Below are 18,584 nucleotides of genomic sequence, written 5' to 3'. Positions count from 1 at the left end.
CAAAGCATCATGATTTCAGAGACAGAATTTGACCACTGTGTTAATCCTTGCCAGTTACTATCAGACGCTGTGTTGTCTTTACATAATTATTTACCAGTGACATCTTATAAGGATTTTTGCTGTATTTGGAATACATCATAGGAACATTTTTTTTTTTCCGGAGTTTATTTAGGGTTTCTTTTTTATTGACATCAATCACAGTTTTGAAAAAGGGGTAACACTGCAGACTTTTAAATCTTCTTTTTCTTTTTAACAATCCTTGTTCAAGGTTAAAATGAGTAGGCATCATTTTATAACAAAGAGAGAGACAGACACAGAGACAAGAGAGAGGGATACCATGTAAATTATATTAAATATTCTTTCTCCTAGGGTGGTGTAAGAATACTAGAGAAGTTGTTGAAGTTGGTAGAATAAATTCACCTTTTGTAAACTCATCTCCATTTCCTTAGGAAGCCTTTTTGAAATGTGAAAGCAGATGGAGTAATTTTACTAATGATACTGTTTTAATGACTTTCTAAAACTCACAGAGCCATGAAGGATCCAAAACATCCTCAAAATGCTCATTCAGATTAATTTACACATTGAACAAAAAACATAATTCTTCTAAAGAAATAACTTTGAGTTGTTTCTACATAGACTTGGGATAAATATACATAATGAAGTATCATCAAATATAGAAGGTGTTGTTTACTAGCGTTTTTTTTATTTTTGAGACGGGGTCACACTGTGTGGTTGAGGCTGGTCTTGGACTCACTTTGTAACCCAAGCTGGTCTCAAGCTTGCAAGGGGGGCTGGGGATTTAGCTCAGCAGCATAAACACCTGCCTTGCAAGCAGGCAGTCATGAGTTCGATCCCCAGTACCGATAAAAAGGAAAAAGTCAAGCTTGCAAGGATCCACCTGCCTCAGCCTCTCAAGTGCTAGGATTACAGAAGTACACCACCACGCCTAGTTTCTTACTAGCCTTACTTATTAAGGATTGATCACACAAAGAGCATAAAAGTGTCATGAAGTACAATTTTTATGTTCAATTTTAAGAAATTTCCAGATAAGACTAAAAAGAATAACGTTAGAACAAAGAATGATCTTTGCCTTCTGGTATGGATCTTTCCATTGTTGTTTATCTTCTCTCACCATTAAAAATCTTCATTTCTTTGTCATTTGCTGACATCTATATTTTTTAATAACTACCAGCTTTTTCTTCTTTTTTCATTAAAATTGCATTTATTTTAATTGATGCATAAAAGCATAAGCAATTTACATACTTCTGGGGTAGCACGTGATGTTTTGATACAGGTATACGTTTTATAAAGTCAAAATCAGAAGCTGAGTGTGGTGGCACACGCCTGTAATCCCAGCACTTGGGATGCTGAGGCAGGCGGATTGTTGCAAATTCGAGACCAGCGTGGCCTACAAGGCCAGCCAGAACTGCATAGCGAGAGCCTGTCTCAAAAGACAAAAAAATAAAAGTTAAAGTCAGGATAAATGTTTCCATTGTCTCATTTACTCATAGGTTTATAACAAGCTACAATTTTTTCTATTAGCTTTTTCAGATATTTATATATATATATATATATTATATATTACATTATTGCTATCTGTAGCCACATTTCCATGCTGTGCAACAGCACCCCAGAAATTGTTTCTCCCTCACTATAACTTAGTGGTCCTAGGAATTACCACTCACCCTCAACTTCTGTAAGATCAACTTTCTTCCTTCTACGTATGAGCGAGACCATGTATCCTCGGCTGTCTGTACCTGGTTCTTTTCACTTCATGTAAGAATCTCTGGCTCCACCCAAGTTGCAGCAAATCACAGGATCCCACTCTTACAGCTGAACAGTGTGCCGCTGTGTACATGAACCACAGTTTCTTTATGGATTCATCAATTGGTGGATGCTTGGCTTGTTTCTCGGTTATTGTGAATAGTTCCACAATAAACATGACCGTGCAGACGTCTCTTCAATAGACTGGCTTCACTCCTTTTGGATCATTACCTACTAATAGAATTGCTGGGTCACATTGCCAGCAAATTAGGCAGCTAAATTAGGTAGAAATATTATAGCAGTCAGACAGGGCTAGGCCCTCAAAGGAGCCTTGCAACTGAGGGGGAGATAGGCACCTCTGCTGAGAGCCAGGGCCCAAGACAAAAGATGAAAGGAAAGCACCCACATACTTCCCCCAAGGATAAATGACAGTGACTGATATTCTAAGTAAGCACTAGCACCTTGGGAAAGCCAGGACCTGCCACTGACCCAGCCCCTCCAGAGAAGCCCCTGTTCTGTTTCATGCCCACTTGCTGAGTGATTTGCTTCCCATTTTGATCCCGATTAATCAATATTAGTTGAGCAATTATACTCATAATTTTTATTTATTATTATTGCTTGGTCTTTTTGAGACAAGGTCTTGCTATGTAGTTCAGGCTGGCCTTGAAATTACTTTGTAGCCCAGGTTGATCTCGAACTTGCAAGGATCCTCCTGCCTCAGCCTCTGGAGTGCTGGGATTACAGTATGCTCATAATTTTATTGGTTGGCCATAGTTCTGTGCCACCCCATACCCATCTTGTGATTTCCCACTTTTCCCCACCTTGGACTGGCCTCATCTTGTCGTTTTTGCTCCATAAAAACCCCTAGAAACAGCAAAGTCCTTGGCAATCCACTGAGGATCCCTTCTGTCTCTCTCAGACAGAAGCTTTCTTTCTCTCAATAAATATATTCCGTTCTTAACCTCTGTAGTTCCTAAATTCATTCTTTGATATAAGAGAACAGGAACATGCGCTGGACATCTAGCAGATTAGGAATTTCTTTCCCCTCTATCACCTTTAGTCTATTTTAAACATTGGAAAGCTGCTTTCCTGGTGGTGAACTAGCTTCCATTCCCAAGGCGCTCCAGGGCCCCCGTTCTCCCGCATATTCACCAGTTCTTTCTTCTATTTGTCTTTTAGAGAACAATCTTACTTGAGTGACATATTTATTGCAATAATGTGTGACACTTCACTAATGATTCTGAAGTTGAGCATTTTTAAATGTAAGTTGGCCATTTGTATGTCTTCTATTTGTGTGTTGTCTTTGGAGAAATGTCTATTTGGGCTATTACCCAGGGCTTTGCTTTTTTTGCTATTGAGGTTTTAGTTCTTCTTATATATTCTAGGTATTAACCCTTGTCAGATGTCTGCTTACACATATTTTCTCCTATAGGGTGGTCTGTCTCTTCACTGTTGATTCCATGGCTGTGCAGAAGCTTGTTAGTTTACTCAGTGTTGCTCATTGGTCCATTTTTGTTTTTGTTTTCTGTACATTCTGGGTCTTGTTCAAAAATCCCTTGCGCAGCACTTTGTCATTTAATTGGCAAAGTGGGTAGGGGGTGCTGTGCCCAAGAAATAGGACTAAGATTATGTAATAAAGGATAAACTTTAATTTTTTCATGGAAACAAAAAAGTGAGTTTCGGTGTTTTCATCTTTGCAATGATGTATAGTTTTTGAAAGTTCCCACCAGAGGCCTGTTATTCTGGAGATGCCTTAGGTACTGGCATACAGCAGGTACAAATCACATCACAAAAACACCCGTCTCGCAGAGTTCACAGGGAAATGGGGTGAAGTTGACCAAGACAGACAACTAAGTGCAGGTCCAGCCCTGGGCGGGAAGAGCTGTTGATTGGCTTCCTTTGCAAGTATCTTTTCTGATGGCTCCCAAGACCTCCCTACACAAACTACTGGAGCTGATGGCTCAGAGTCATAGATGTGTTACACTCTGATGGCAGACCCCAAAGCCCAGCAATTTTCTTTGAAAGTGAGGGTCCCTGTCTGCTGCTATTTTCAGATTTGTGGTTCACACTGAAATTCCTGCAGGATAGAAAATATTTCCTCACCATCCAGCTTCCTAGGTTCTAGGAAAATAGAGAAAGGACTCTATAAAATGTGGAACATTATTACTGTGGGAAGTGAGGCACAAATTAAAAGTTAATGAAATGCATTGGGCATGGTGGTGCATGCCCCGAACAGGGAGGCTGAGGAAGGAGGATTGCTGTGAGTTCCAGACCAGCTGGGTTATGCGCTACATGCCGAGTTGAAGGCCAGCCTAAACTACCTGGTGACACCCTGTCTCAAAATAAAAGAAAATAGAAGTTTAAAAAAAAACAAAACATGGACCTGGACTAGGAAAAAGTCCACTGCAGAATAGGTATTGGGTAAAAGAAAACTTTATGAATATAAATGCAAATACAAATTCGGACACAATGATACAGCCCTGCACACTCAGCTACTCAAAATCCCAAAACAGGAGGATCACAGTTACAGGTTAGCTTAGGCAACTTAGCAAGACCTTGTCTCAAAATAAAAAATAAAAGTGCAGAGTTGTGGGTCCATGCACAAGTTCCCTGGGTTCAACCTCCAGAATTTAAAAGAAATGCAAAACAAAACAAAACAAAAAAAACTACATAAAGTGTTTTCTTTGGAGATAACTATATGTCTATCTTTTGTCTTCTACTGACAAAAATAACCTCAGAAGGCATGAAAGAATAAAGATTTCTAGGGGAGACATAAAACTAAAACAACAAAGAAATAGAGAAAAGCGTTGGCATTAGACTTGCAAAATTTTCTTGGCTATGACACCAAAACTAGAGGCCTCAAAAGAAAAATGCATAAATGTGTCTTTAAGAAGCTTACTGCATTCATGCATCCTGGCACATGATCAACAGAATGAAGAGCAGCAAAGCATGTACCTAACAAAGAGCATGCACCTACCCAGGTCATGCGAAGAACTCAGTCACAGCAAACCCAAATCATGTACGTTAACAATGGAAAAAGGATTTCAATAACCATTTCTCCAAAGAAGGTGCGCAAATGACAGAGAAAGTACAAAGAAAGCTGTTGGAGATCACTAACTGGGGAAACTTTAATCAAGCCACACTGATCTACACCTCACATCCTTTAGGATGTCCACTGTTGAAAACCAGAAACTAACCAGTACTAGGCTTCTCATGGAGAAATTGTAACCATGTTGTTAGTGGATTCTACGGTGTCATCCCACTAGGCAAAGCAGTATGCAAACTTCCAGAACATTACAAATAGAAGTACGCATGATACAGCTGTGCCACCTCTGGGTGTATATACAGAGAACTGACAGCAGAGAGGTTGGTCTGAATGTTTATGTTCTCGTGAAGTCAGTTTCTAAAGTCCTAATCCTTAGGTGCCAGAATGAGGTGGTGAGATTTCAGAGGTTTATGAAATGAAAGTACAAGCCCTAAAGAATGGAAAGAGTCTCCCCTAAAGGAGGCGCCAGAAAGCCGCCTTCTTTCTTTGAGGAGATAAAGCACCATCTGTGAACCAAGAAGTGGGCCCCCGCTACACAGCAAATCTGCCTGCATCTTCATCAGGACTGTCACCTCCAGAACTGTGAAAAATACATTTCTGCTGGTTATAAGATACCCAGCCTGTGGGATTTTGTCACAGCAGCCTCAGCGGACAAAGACACAGGGTTTTGGAGAGATATTTACATACACATGGGCACAGTAGCAAAATTCACTATTGTCAGAAGGTAGATGCAAGGATCCACTGATTGGTGAATGCACTTGTGAAATGTGGTCTGTCCACACAATGGACTAGTACCCGGCCTGAAAGAGGAAGAAATCCTCACACATCGGTAACATCAATGATCTTGAGAACATAATATGATGCAAATTCCCGAGATCTGGCCATGGTAGGACTCAGGCAGCTTATTCACCCGCCCCTTGTAAGTGCCTGAAGCATGTGCCTAGAAGAGAACCATTACCTGTGGCCTACTGCCACGCGGGCTGAAAATCGAGCACCCCTGCCCTCCTCCCCCCTCCCCACCCATGGCTACTGGGCACAGATGTCTCAGCATCTCTTGGGAGGAGGACCATATGTAATAGAGCAAATATGGGGGATTTCCTTCTATCTTCTGTTTGAAGGCAAAGGTTGTTTTCACTGTTTTGTTATGTTTCTTTTGCTCTATTCAGTATTCTCAATTGGTTTTACAATGTTCTATTTTTGGTTTGATTTTGCTATACCTAATTGATTGGACAACTATTGTGAAGTTAAAGAGATATACCATAGTACCTATTACTACTATCCCAGTATCCTACTGTGAAGTCCTGTACCACTTTCACTGCATTGTCTCGATTGGCTTTGTTCTGTCTTGTGCTGTTGTGTTTTTACTACTTTCAAAATAAAATTTTACAAAATATGATGCAAACTAAATTAGTCACAATAAGACAAACAGTTTAGGGTTTCACCTGTTGAAGGTGTCTGGAGTAGTCCAGTCAATAGAGGAGGAAAAGAGGGTGGCAGACACCAGCGGCTGGGAGGAAGGGGGAAGGCAGTGTTGCTTAATGAGTGAGGTGTTTCAGATTTGCAAGGAAAGATTATAGGGCTACTTTTCATAAAAATGTGAACATGCTCAGCAGTGATGATTTGTATACTTCAAAGTAGAGAAGATAAGAAGTTTTGGGTTATGGGCTGCTTTTGCTACAATCAAAGGAGGGGTGTGGAAAGATGCTTTCATCTGAGCGGCTCAGCCTTCTGTGAGTGGGGCTGAGCCACTGAAGAGGGCGAGGATGATGATCAAATCCAAAGCCACGGCAGCATTTCCTGTCAACATCCAGAAGAGTGGGGCTGGGGATCGAGCTCAGCAGCATAAGTCCCTACCTGGTGATTGCCTGGTAAAGGCAAGGTCCTGAGTTCGATTCCTGATATACAAGAAAGAAAGAAAGAAAGAAGGAAAGAAAGAAAGAAAGAAAGAAAGAAAGAAAGAAAGAAAGAGGATCTGAAGATTCCTGACATGACTTAGACACAACAAAATGTTGCTTTTCAGTGAAATATAATCTAATACTATGGTGGTGTGGGGTATTAGTCATATTTCTTGCTGTTGGGACCAAATATCTAACAATCACAACTCAAAAAGTTGTAGCGTAGCATAAGTGATGCCATCTTGTGCCCTGTAATTAACTCGTGCCCTGTGTTTGACTCTGAAGAGTGAAAAATTACTCAGGATACAAGTCCCATGAGAAAAGCAGAATGAGCTGCACCCATAAGAGAGAAAAATCAACCTTCTCAACAAAGAAGCAGGATACAGGTGTCAACCAAAATTAATGTAACATTCTAGCTACATTATTTCCATCAGGATGTCTTGCTTTGTGGTTTTTCACTTTAAATGCCCTGTGACCCTTCAGTTCAGGGCCACTCTTTGGACTCTGAAACAGGGTTCTATGGGTGGTTGCTGTGCTCAGTTAGTAAAATTCCAAATTTATCAGTCTGGCTGCCTGGATCCCTGTGTTGTTAATGCACCTACTTCAGAGCAGTGAAGGCTTCATTGGTCAAGGTTTCGGATGGGCTGGCTCCAGCAGAGGCATGACCGCTCAGGGCGGGTGATGGAGCAGAGCTGCCAGTTCAGGGGCCGGGCAGGAGCAGAAGGGCCTTGCCAGACAGAGCGGCCAGGCAGCAGGAGTGGGGCCCAACTGAAACACACTGGGAATGTTGAAATTTTTAAAATCTTGTTGCCATTAGTCCGCCTTAAAATGCTCCTGCTGCTTTAGGACAGATTTATCATCACACCTGCCACTGTCTGAAGTATTTTACCTTCCCCTTAAGGTTTGAACAGGTTACTCCATCACTTCTGCTCCTTCTCTGAAGCAGCTTTGTTTACATTTTCAGCAATAGCTATGAAAGCTCGGGCCAGGGAAGAGGTGATCTGGGCAGAGACACACAGAGTCAGTGGCAGGCCAGGGTGAGCTCTGTCTTTACTTTTAGAACATTCCAGCTCAGTGCACACCCATGCCACGTCCCTCATCATAAGAAGTCAGGAGAAGCAACCGAGCATCCTGTTCACCTCGGTTATCAGACAGCTTCTTGCCTAGCCTTGGCCTTTCCCAAACAAACCACACTCGGGTTCCAACAGCTCCAGGCAGAGTTGCAGTAACTCATTTTTATTCCTTATTTTCCCTAGGGATGCGGTGCCTTGTCCCCTCGGGACTGGTCACTCCCCGAGTGACGCAGGGTGGCACCAGCTCTGCTCACATGGTCCCAGTCTCTGTAGGGAACGAGGAGCTGTTAGGGGCCCGTTGCATGAGACATAAGGAGGGAAGCAGCAGAGCCCATGGAGCCCAGGATGACGTTAGAGGACATGGAGAGTCCAGCCGCCCCTGGGGAAAAACACAGAGGGTGAGCAGAGTTGGACAGACCAGGAGTGCTCCAAGGGACAGAGCTGATAGTTCGGAGGCCCCAGGACCCCTCAGGAAGGCCCAAATCCCAAGGACCCTGCAGCGTCCCCTCTGTTCCTGTACCCCGAAGGTCTCTGTCTCAGACAGGGCAGAGGTAGGCAAACTCAAGCACTGAATGCAACTGGAAGCTACTTTGTCATGCAGAGGAGGAGGCTGAATCAGCACCATCCACTGGTAGGGAGGAGATGACCCAAGTAACCCAGCTGGAATCTGGCATGGTTGGCTGGGCTCCTCCCTGCCCTCTTCAGGCCCCTGGAAAAACCCAGACAACCTGGAAGGTGACACAGGCACACGGCCCTACGACAGCGCTGAATTCTGGCCCCAGGGTTCCATGGCTCATGTTTGCTCTTCTCCTCCACAGCAAATCCCAGCTGGACACTCACCCACGGACTGCAGAGTGGCTACCAGGCTTCCTGCAGGCACCCCGCCACCATTGGCAATGGCAGTAACTGACATCATCTTGGCCGCCAGGGAGGAGGCAGTTATTCCTGCCCCGGTAAAACCCACAGCACTCAGCACCAGGGGCACAGACACCACGGCCAGCCCTGTGGGGAGAGGAGCTGGTGAGGCTGGGCTCACGGCAAGTGATCCCAACATGGGTCAAGCCTGGGGTCTTTCCCAGGTGTACAGGAGATGGGCTCTGAGCATGGTCAGCAGTAACCAGCCACACAGCAGGGCCAGGGGGAAGTGGAAGGAAGGGTGGGGGTCCCTGGTGTCAGGGTCCTGATCTAGGCTCTGATGGCCTGCAAGAGCTTCTTTGGAGAAGTCACTCAGCCAAGCCTCAGTGCAATGATGGGACAAGGGATGGTTCCTAAGCTTTGCTTTCACAGAAGCAACTCTGGTCTGAGTCAGTGTGAGTGAAGAGCAATTGGAGACCACTCAGGATGGCGGCTTGGGTTCCCTGAATTTCCAGAAGCATGTGAGAAGCCACCAGACCCATGGTGTTGGGACCAGAGCATCCCTGTGATTCACGTCTGCTGTTCTAACTCAAGCTCTGCGCCTCTGAGAGGCCCCTGCATGGACATCACTGGCCTAAGATGAAACAGGAGTCCAAGGCAGTTCAAAGACATGCCAAGGTCACAGGGATGCCCTGCAGTGGGACATAGCCCCTGTGGAGGACACTGCCACCCCGCTTGCACACTACACCTGTTCCTTGAGTCCATTTCTGATCTCTAGTGGTTTCCAGTCTCTTCTTTCCTGCCCTTTCCCTCCTCCCAACTCCTCCATCATCTCCTGAGGCTCCAGAGAAACCCAGGTAAGGATAGCATGGCTGCTTCCCTGGTCCCCGTGTGCCAGCCAGGGAAGGACTAGACCCGCTTCCCTGTAGAGACTTACCTCCTCCAGCTGCAGCTATGGCAACCTTGGCTGAAATCAAAAGAACATTCTGTGAGGGGAGATCCACACTGCCCTGTCCTCCCTCCCCAAGCCAACCACCCACCAAGAACGGGGGCGGCCCCGGGGAGAGCTCCCAGGAAGGAATGACCCTGCCTGCCCTCTTGAGAATATGACAAACAGAAGGGATCCTCAGTTCAGCCACACTTAAGACCTGGTGGAGACTCAGATCAGTCCTGAGTGAAGTGCCTACCCAAGCCAGAAGGATCTAAAGACAGAGTTGGGGTCCTGGTTCCAGAAGATCCAACACCTATTCCAGGTTTTGCTTGTTCTTTGTTCATTGGCCTGTGGGCTGCTCGGCTGGTTGACTGGGGATTTTGTGGGGAAATTAGAAGTTACCTTTTGCCCTGTCTCTCCTTGCCAAGCCAGGACTGGTTCAAACACACAGTGAGACTGTCACTGTGATGTCCCTTCTCAATGAGCCTGAGGTGGGGTGTCTGTCACTCAGGTCCACTTACCTCCAACTGAGGAAGCAGCCATAGAAGTAGCATCAGAGGACCCCTGCAGGATGCCACCAACATTCAGTGTCTCCAGCCATTGCCCAAGGGCAGTCACAGCAGGACTGGCAGTCTGGGATACCAGAGTGAGCCCTAGGAAGCACAGAGGGCCAGAGGTCAGGACAGGGGTCACAGACTTGCGCCCCCCTTCCTCAGTTCACAGTAGAGCAGGATGGAGAACTTGTGGGTGTCCACCCCAGAAGACAGGAAGGTAAGAGTCAGAGTAGTCAGGAGGAAATCAGCAGAAGGATGAAATGTACAGCATTCTATCTTGAGTGTAACCTAAAACACATGCAACTGCACACGGCACTCATTCTGCCAAAATGCCCGAGAAATAGACATTAAGTGTGAGGGGAGTGCTGGCCTTGGTGGAGGGAAATGGATATGGGAAGGAAGGTGTGATGAGAAGAGATAAACAAGCATAGCGAGAGTGCCTGCAAAAACAGATGAAGACAGAGTCCAGGAGGGCGGAATGTTGTTAAAACCCAAGGCCTGGCTTGGAGATCAAGCAGGACAAGCTAGAGCGCACGGCTGCCATTCCCCTGAAGGTTCTTTTGTCCATCCCGTTAGAAATCACGAACCAGCAAAGTGCAGTCCTGCAGGTGACTCCCAGCTTTGCGTACCAGTGGCCCCAGCCCTACCTCTGAGCCCCGAAGCTGCTGCTTCTCCCTGCTGGTTGTGGTCTCTGCCATTGTCAGGCACCTGTCATTTAAGGCCACACACTGTAGGCCAACTGTGCCCTCTACAGTCGGTCTCTGCTTACAGCTCTTTCAAGAGTGAGGGCTGAAATGTGACAGAGCTGCTGATACAGCAACAGCAGCCCTGTGATCAGCCCAGATTCCAGCCCATGATTGATCCAAGTGGGTCTAAACTCCAGCCTTCTGACTGGAGCCTACTGATTGGTGCAAGTTAAATTCTGCTGCATATTTTTTTAAAAAGGTATTATAATAATTTTAATTGGTAATAACATTTTGAAATCTAATTAAGGAGATGAAAATATGTTTTAAATTCTTAATTTGTTCTTAACAATAAATTCCATTTTCCATGTCAGAATTGAAAATACTTTATCAAAATTGTTTGAGGCAGACCATGTGGGGCTCAGAAAGAGAGAAGCCGATTGGCTTTTCCCCTGAGTCAGCAGATGCCATGCTGGGTCTGGAAGGAGCACATCAAGAAGCCAGCGCTAACTTCCCACAGGCTGCACAAACCAGGCCGAGCCCAGAAGAGAACCCAGGTCTCCTTTCCCTTGAGCTGACGGGTGCACAGGCTGAGAATCAGGAAATATCACTCCCACTCTCCACAAGCAACTGGCAGGGTCGGAGGACAGGCTGAGTTGACAGCAAGTGAGGTACAAAACCGACTAAATGCTTGTGTTGTTTGACTGATTTTACAGAACTAAAGCTGGTAGTCTGAGCAGATATTAGGAGGATAACTATGCAATATGGCAAACATGGGGGGTTTCCTTCTGTCTTGTTTTGAAATCCAATATTGTTCTCACTGTTTTGTTTTGCTCTGATTTGTTGTTTTGTTTTATTCAATGCTCTGTTTTGATTGGTTTTGTTCTGTTTTATTTTATTTGCTTTTACTCTGTCTGATGGTATGGACAACTATTGAGAAGAAAACAAGATCTATGATGGTAGCCCTCGCTGATGACCTATCGTGGTGTTTTGAAGTTATGTTCCACTTTCACTGCTTTGTTTTGAGTGGCTTTATTCTGTTTTGGACTGTTGGGTTTTACTCTCTTTACAATAAAATAAACTATAAAATGGCTATGAAAAGACTTTTTATAACTTATAAAAATTCTAATTTTGAAGTTTTCTCTCTGCATGAAATTTCAAGATGGTAAAACACTTAATTAATCTTTTAAAAATGTGTAACATTTCCAAACTGGAATCTTTATTCAAAATAAAGAGTTTTTGTATGAGATGACTTTTTCCACTTTTTCTTTTTTATTTTGTAATTTAATTTACTTCAGTCGGGTAAATTTTGTTTGTTTGAATTTTATTGGTACATTTTATAGATAATCTACTGCATATTTAAAACTCAAGCCCACTGCAGTCAGGGAAGACACTCACCTACTCCCAGTGGGTGCGGGGAGCCATTACTGTCATGGTGGCAGTTCTGCTGAACAGCAGAGATATGGCTGCTTGCTTGAAAGTTATGGTGTCTCCATAAAAATCGTGGGGCTAAAGCTGGGGGATTTCCAGGAAGATGAACTGTCTTAGTTATTTTTCTCTTGTTGTTGAGACAAACTACCTGACACTCAAAATTAGGAAAAATTCTTATATCTTATAGTTTTGGAGGTTTCAGTCCATACTCAGCTGTCTCCAAGGCAAGGTGGCATGGTGGGGCCTCTGTCCATGGCCACTGCAGAACAGCAAGCTAACCGACCACACGCTTTCTTCCTGCCCCTACACTGTATTCAGCTCTGCCCCTGGGTGAGAGCAGCACTCACAGCACCAATCCTAGCACCAGATAACAAACCAATCACGAACACTGGATTCAGCCACATGCATGACAGCATGAGGCTTATGAGGAGTATCTGAACACAAACCATAACACTACCTGAGTTACTTTAGGGATAATGGGCCCAGATTCCCTGCTGATGTCTGCACCTTAGAGGTGGTTTCTCCTTTCATTCTTCAAAGAGGCTGCAGGGTCTGGAGTTGGAGTGTGGTAGATTAGGGTGAAGGGAAATTGCTTAAACAACTCAGAAGAACCAGTCAGTCACAGAGGCCCAGAGCACACACACAGAGCAGCATCCCTAACGACCATGCAGCCTCAAAATTCATATATGGGGTGGCCCTTTTCCAGCCTTATTTACGTCTGGTGGGCCCTCGACCAGACAGCTTAAATTTGACATTAGGCCAGTGGAGTTTCTGGTAGGACAGCCCTTGCAATGCGTTGGGAGAGAAGCAACCTAGCATTCCCTTAGACTGAAGAGCCCTGCCATTATTCCCTGCAGGCACTTTGAGTCTGTTCTTTGACCTTCCTTCATTTGTCAGAGTGTATTTCCTTTCTACCTTCACAACCTGTTTCATATTGTTTTTCGTTTAGGACACCAAGAACCTGGAAAGAAATCTCTTTCATAACCAAAAGTAACAGAAGAAACGGGAGGGATGCAAAGGCTGACGGCCAAACCCACCTCCACTCAGAGTGGCCAGAGGAGCAGCTCAGAGGTAACCTAACGGGGGGAGAGCTGGATGCTAAGGCAAATTGTCTCAGTCCACTCAGGTATCAAAGAGGAGCAAAGAGAAGCCAGGCAAGGAGTAAGACAGCTGAGGGCCAAACCACTCCCTCTTCTAGCTGTGACAGGGAAAGCGGCCTCTCCTGTCTCCATGGGACCCGGCTGCAGAGGCCCAGGTTTAGAAGGGAGGGGATTTACTGATCACTTGAATCTGAGAGAACTTGGGGTCCCAGCCTCAGGCTCACAGACAAAGGCCCTGGGGTCCTTGCAATGGGAATGCAGGAAGGACACCTGGAGGCTGCCGGGAGACCAGGGCTGGCACAAGGGCAGCACCTGCACGCTCCCAGACTGCCCCTCTCAGGAACACTCACCTTGTGCTGAGAGGTCATACAGGGAAGAACCAGTGGCCTCTCCACCGACTTTGGCCACTGCTGATGCTACCTTGGAGGCCAGGGAAAAGGCCAACTGGCCAGCTGTACCTAAAGGCATGGTGCAGAGTGAAGTTTCCCAAGTCCAGGCAAACCTGTGAAAAATGGGAACATGAGGTCCAGAACCGGCTTCCTGCCTACTGTTCTAAAAAGCCTTAGGGGGCTGGAGAGGATTGGAGACTGCTCTGTGCTCGGGGTACTGGGCCTCAAATGGGATCTGGGGTGAGGGAAGGACGGATGTGGTATGCTGGGGTTACCAAAGAAGCCATATTAAGGGTTGGGGTGTATTTCTCTCTGTTGGTGGCTTCCTTCCTCCTGAACCCAGGGTCCACATCTTGGATGCCTCTGGGACTCCCTAAACCCTGCAAGGCACAACTGAAAGCCCCAAAATGAGGAAACCAGAATCGATGATACCGTAGAAGCACACATTGCAGCAAGGTGCCTGTTTATCCATCACTTCCCCTGTAATGGCAGAAAGTGGGGTCCTACTCCCTTTTTACAGATGAGGAAACAGTCCAGCTCAGAGTGGACGCGGGGTTTGCTCCAGGTTGGAAGTCTCCTGAGCAAAGCAAGATCCCAGCCAGGTCCAGCTGCTTCCAAATAAGGTGAACTTGCAATGGGCTCTGATTTAGTTTCTCTTCACACTTACTGCGCCTCTCCCAGTCTCCCTTCACACTCACCTACTCCGCAGACAGGGAAACCCAGTGCAGAGGAGGCAGCTGTTCCCAAATCCCAGACTCGGCGACTCAAGGCCCAACCCCCACCTTCCCTCGCAGCTGCCCAATGAGAGCCGCGAAACAAATCCCAGAGCGGGTACACAGAAGGCTACTGCCCACCCACCTGACTCTGCAGGCTGTGCTGAGGGGAGGTTGGCCCTCTCCTCCTGCCTCCTCCAGAAGGGATTCCTCACTCTGTGGCACCAGCAGCACAGCTCCCCACTCACAGCAAGGATGTATACACAGCTGTATCATGCAGGGCGTTGCCCAGGTTGACCAATGAGGTAAGTTTTTCCCAGGATCCGGAAACCAATCCCAGCCTCCCTTTCTGGTTGACAGGAAAATCTGGTTATTGTGGAGACAGGATTTGGCTACTGTATCAGTTATTTTCCATTGATATAAAATGCTTTGTCATCTTTATATAACTGGTTTAATCAGTATTATTTGATAACGCCTTTTAAAAGGATCATTATTGTATTTGAAATACATTATAGAAATAGTTATTCTTATCCAGGTTTTATTCAGAGTTTGGCTTTTTTAAACTGGCATAAATGATCATCTTTATGAAGGGCTAAAACGTCAGTTTTTTCAAGCCTTTCTCTTTGTTTTCTTTTTCTTTTCTTTTCTGGTCTTTCTTTCTTTAGTTTGTTTTTACAATTCCTATTCAAGGTTAAAAATGGGTATCCATCCCTTTGTCATTGAAAGGTGGGAAGACGGAAAGAGATTGATTCTTGCCATGTAAATTACATTAAATTTTCAGGGGGAGGAGTGTTTAAAAAAACTAGAGGAGTTGTGTTCGTTGATAGAGCAAATTAATTTTTGTAAAATCATGCTCCACATTATTATGACATCTTTTTTTAGTATAAGAGGTGAAATAAATTTACTAATGATGTTACTTCATGATAACTGAAACTGACATAGTACTACATCAATAAAGGGTCCCAAATATCCTAAAGGTGTTCGTTAAGATTAAATTGCACAGTGAACAACCACAAAATTCCAATACTGAAATTTTGAAAAGATGTTAGAGTGGTAAGGAACAGAGGAAGAGCCTCTCTGAGGGTGGTTGTCTGGATGCTGGAATATAGCAATGTGAGCAAGACAAGGAGGAAAGTGGGTCCCTGGGCCCGGGAAGAATCTGAAGCATGAATTGAATTTCACAGTGAGAGCTAGGAGAGAAGCCTCAATACAGAAGAAGGAGGTGGCCGCGAGAGCCTTCCCTCTGTGGGGACCCACTGTGTGGGAGGAACGGTTCAAACCCAGACATATGGTGACCGATGGTGACTCCAGAGGCCTCCACGGAGACATGCAGCCGTGGAAGGGAACGTGGACACAGAGGACTACACTAGCTGGTAGTGAGTCTGCAGGATCGGATGTCCTGCAGTATCACGGACTGATCAGGACCCTTGAAGGGACTTTTCCGTCCCATACAAGTGGACGGAAAAGAGCTAAATACAAGACAAATGCAAGTGGTATGATTTTTGCCCTAGCAGAATTTGGGAATCTTTGGCAGCTGAGACAAAGAATATCTCAGGGCAGCCCATATTTATTTGGTTTTCAAACAAAGGGAGGGGATACTGAGAAAAGCATGGGAACTGACCTTGGGAGTCAGTTCAAAGACTTCCCCAAAGCAGTAAATCATGCGAATTAGGAGGACTATTTAATCTCCAAGCTGACATTCACTGCAGGAGTGTGACACCTGCAGCTACCATCTTCATCAATTGGGGTTGGGCCAGCATCCTCAGCTGTGGCCTTATCCTGTCCTTTGAGGTGTCATGGCATCACAGGCCTCTCCAGGCCTCAGCCAGGACCAGTGATTCATAGAGGTTCACTTACTATGAATCCACTGCCCATCTTCAGACTCACAGAGATCACCCACCACCCCGCCATAAGGCTACTGCTGGCTTGCTCAGATAAATCAGCATGGATCTAGACTCTGTCTCCCCATGTTGTCTACCAGTGACAGCAAAGGCAAATCCGTAAATGGACTTTCTTTTTTTTTTTTTTTTTTTCTGCATCGTTTGATCTTTTTTATGAGTGTGAATGTGATTCTATATTTTTTTATGGTGGTGTTCTATTCTGTTCTTTTTTATTTCTCCCTTCTCTTTCCCTCTTACCTCCTGCACCATTTTCTCAAAGTTTGTGTGACACTCTGCTTTGTACACCAGCCTTGCTTCTAAACTCTTCAGCTTCTTCTATATTTCTATTTTTTCCTAGCCCCTTTTAAATTTTCTTCCCTTGGGGTAAAATTGGCAAATTGAGGACTTACATATTACATGTAATTTTCTGGTTTGTTTTAGATTTTGTTATACATAAAAAGCTCCTCACTTTAGCTGAAGTGATGGAACTGTTCCAATCAGCTGTTCTTTATTATACACCAAGACTGAAATTTACATGGCCTAAGAGTCATAGAAAAGGCTGTGAGCCAGTGCCAAATAACCAGGAGCGGGGGCAGCAGGCAGCAAATTCTCATTCCCAATGTATTGGAAAGCTAGGATCTTGCAGCAGATTCAAAACTTAAAAACCAGCTACACCCGGAAGACACCCCTGAAAAGCAGTCATTCCCTAAGGGTTCTGAAATTCTGAATTGTTTCTGTATGGGTATGGGATAAGTGTACATAATGAATTAGTATAAAGTATAGAGAGCAATATCTAGCAGCCTTACTTATTAAGAATTGACTACACATAGAGCACTAACGTGTCATAAAATGAATTTTTTTTTGTCTTTTTCCTTTTTTATCTGTACCAGGGATTGAACTCACGACTGCCTGCTTGCAAGGCAGGCGCTTATGCCGCTGAGCTAAATCCCCAGCCCCATAAAATGAAATTTTAATGCTCAATTTAAGAAATTTCCAGGCAGATTATAAATTCAAAACAAAGAACATATCTTTGCTTCTGCTATAAATCTTTCCTTTGTTGTTACCGTTTTTGTTCCAGGATTAAAAATCTTAATTTCTTTGGCATTTGCAGATAGCTACCTCTTAAAACAACTTTTAAATTTCTCTTCTCTTTCTTTTGTTATAATTGAAATTACATTTTAACTGATACCTAAATACATATGTACATAGTTATGGGATATCACTTGATGTTTTGATTTATATCCATTGTATAAATTTAAATCAGGTTACATATGACCATCACCTCAAATATATTTCATTGCTTTATGGCAAAAATATTCAAAATCTTTGCATCCAGATTTTTGAGTTATACATACATGGTTGTTAACCATCGTCACCTTACTGCTCAATAGCACATCAGAACGTGTCACTTCTGTCTGACTATAACTCAGTGTCCACTGACCAATCTCATCCTCTCACTCTCCCAGCCCCTTCAGACCACCACTCACCCTCAACTTCTGTCAGATCATCTCTTTTCTATTCCACACATGAATGAGACCATACATCCTCACCTTTCTCCACCTGGTTTGTTTCACTTCACATTAGAACCTCTGGTTCCATCCAAATTGCAGCAAATAATAGAATTTCATTCATTTTGATGACTGAACAGTGAACCAGTATGAACATGTCCAACAGTTTCTTTATCCATTCATCAATTGATAGATGATACATTTGTTTTTGTTTTATGTGCTGTTATAAGTTATATCTAGATGTCCCCTCAAAGACCCACACACTCACAGATGAGGTTTTTGGAAATAATTGCAACATGGACATGTGACAATAGCTCATGTGTGTCACACTTGATTGCCCATGATGGGTTTACAGCTTGGTGTGATGCTGGGAGGTAAAGTCTGGTGGAAAGAGATGAGTCACTGTGGATGTGGGCTGAAAGAAGACTGTGCTCCTTTATAGCTCTCTGCTTCCTGCCTACCCTGCTGTGGACTGTTCCTCCTCTGTGATGCCGCTCTGCCATACTGCCCTGCTCTGGAAGCAGCTGACTGTGGACTGAAACCTCTACAAACTGTGAGCCAAAATAAACCTTTCCTCCTTTAACCTTCACCTTGTGGGTTTCAGTTATTTTGTCCCAGCAACAAGAAGATAACTAAGGCATTGGCCATTTTGAATAATGCTGCAATAAAGGCAGGAGTGTGGCTGACTCTTCAGCAGAGTGAAATTTCCTTGAAATAATTACCTAGTAATAGGACTAATTTTTAAATCATTCAAGAACTGCC

At 44.5% G+C, this 18,584-nt stretch overlaps 1 protein-coding gene and 1 long non-coding RNA gene across 6 annotated transcripts; one reads left to right on the top strand and one right to left on the bottom strand.

Annotated features, from left to right (window-relative positions):
• Positions 1-1,193: 1,193 nt before the first annotated feature.
• On the bottom strand, positions 1,194-14,720 carry LOC100734680 (interferon alpha-inducible protein 27-like protein 2B). Of its 5 annotated transcripts, none has more exons than XR_010044941.1 (7): positions 14,580-14,720; positions 13,683-13,834; positions 10,086-10,217; positions 9,571-9,600; positions 8,619-8,780; positions 1,686-7,483; positions 1,194-1,441 (listed from the first exon to the last, which is right to left on the bottom strand). XR_010044941.1 is itself a non-coding variant. In XM_063241297.1 (7 exons), the coding sequence occupies exons 1-6, from the start codon at positions 14,708-14,710 to the stop codon at positions 7,326-7,328; spliced, it is 765 nt and encodes a 254-aa protein (XP_063097367.1). In that variant the 5' UTR covers positions 14,711-14,720; the 3' UTR covers positions 1,194-1,998; positions 7,308-7,325. The 5 variants fall into 5 exon arrangements, 4 of the variants coding, with proteins under 4 accessions (XP_063097367.1, XP_063097368.1, XP_063097366.1 ...); XM_063241297.1 differs by having other exon boundaries at positions 1,194-1,998; positions 7,308-7,483; XM_063241298.1 differs by having other exon boundaries at positions 7,308-7,483.
• Positions 14,598-18,411, top strand: LOC134474228 (uncharacterized). Its single transcript, XR_010044942.1, has 2 exons — positions 14,598-14,739; positions 18,265-18,411. It is a non-coding gene; the product is annotated as an uncharacterized LOC134474228 (long non-coding RNA).
• Positions 18,412-18,584: the final 173 nt, after the last annotated feature.

Source organism: Cavia porcellus, unplaced genomic scaffold (assembly GCF_034190915.1).
Source record: "Cavia porcellus strain 051 isolate PalLab524CR breed Dunkin Hartley unplaced genomic scaffold, mCavPor4.1 scaffold_31, whole genome shotgun sequence".
In the NCBI taxonomy this organism is placed as follows: domain Eukaryota; kingdom Metazoa; phylum Chordata; class Mammalia; order Rodentia; family Caviidae; genus Cavia; species Cavia porcellus.
This window is presented reverse-complemented; position numbering and strand designations above follow the sequence as displayed.

What these genes read in the sequence shown, in the direction of transcription:
- LOC100734680 (XM_063241296.1), bottom strand. Translation starts at nt 14,710, where the DNA reads ATGATACAGCTGTGTATACATCCTTGCTGTGAGTGGGGAGCTGTGCTG. An exon ending in AGCACAGCCTGCAGAGTCAG is followed by an intron (nt 13,835 to 14,579) that starts GTGGGTGGGCAG and finishes CATTTTTCACAG; the next exon opens with GTTTGCCTGGACTTGGGAAA. An exon ending in CATAGCTGCAGCTGGAGGAG is followed by an intron (nt 8,781 to 9,570) that starts GTAAGTCTCTAC and finishes CTCTCCCCACAG; the next exon opens with GGCTGGCCGTGGTGTCTGTG.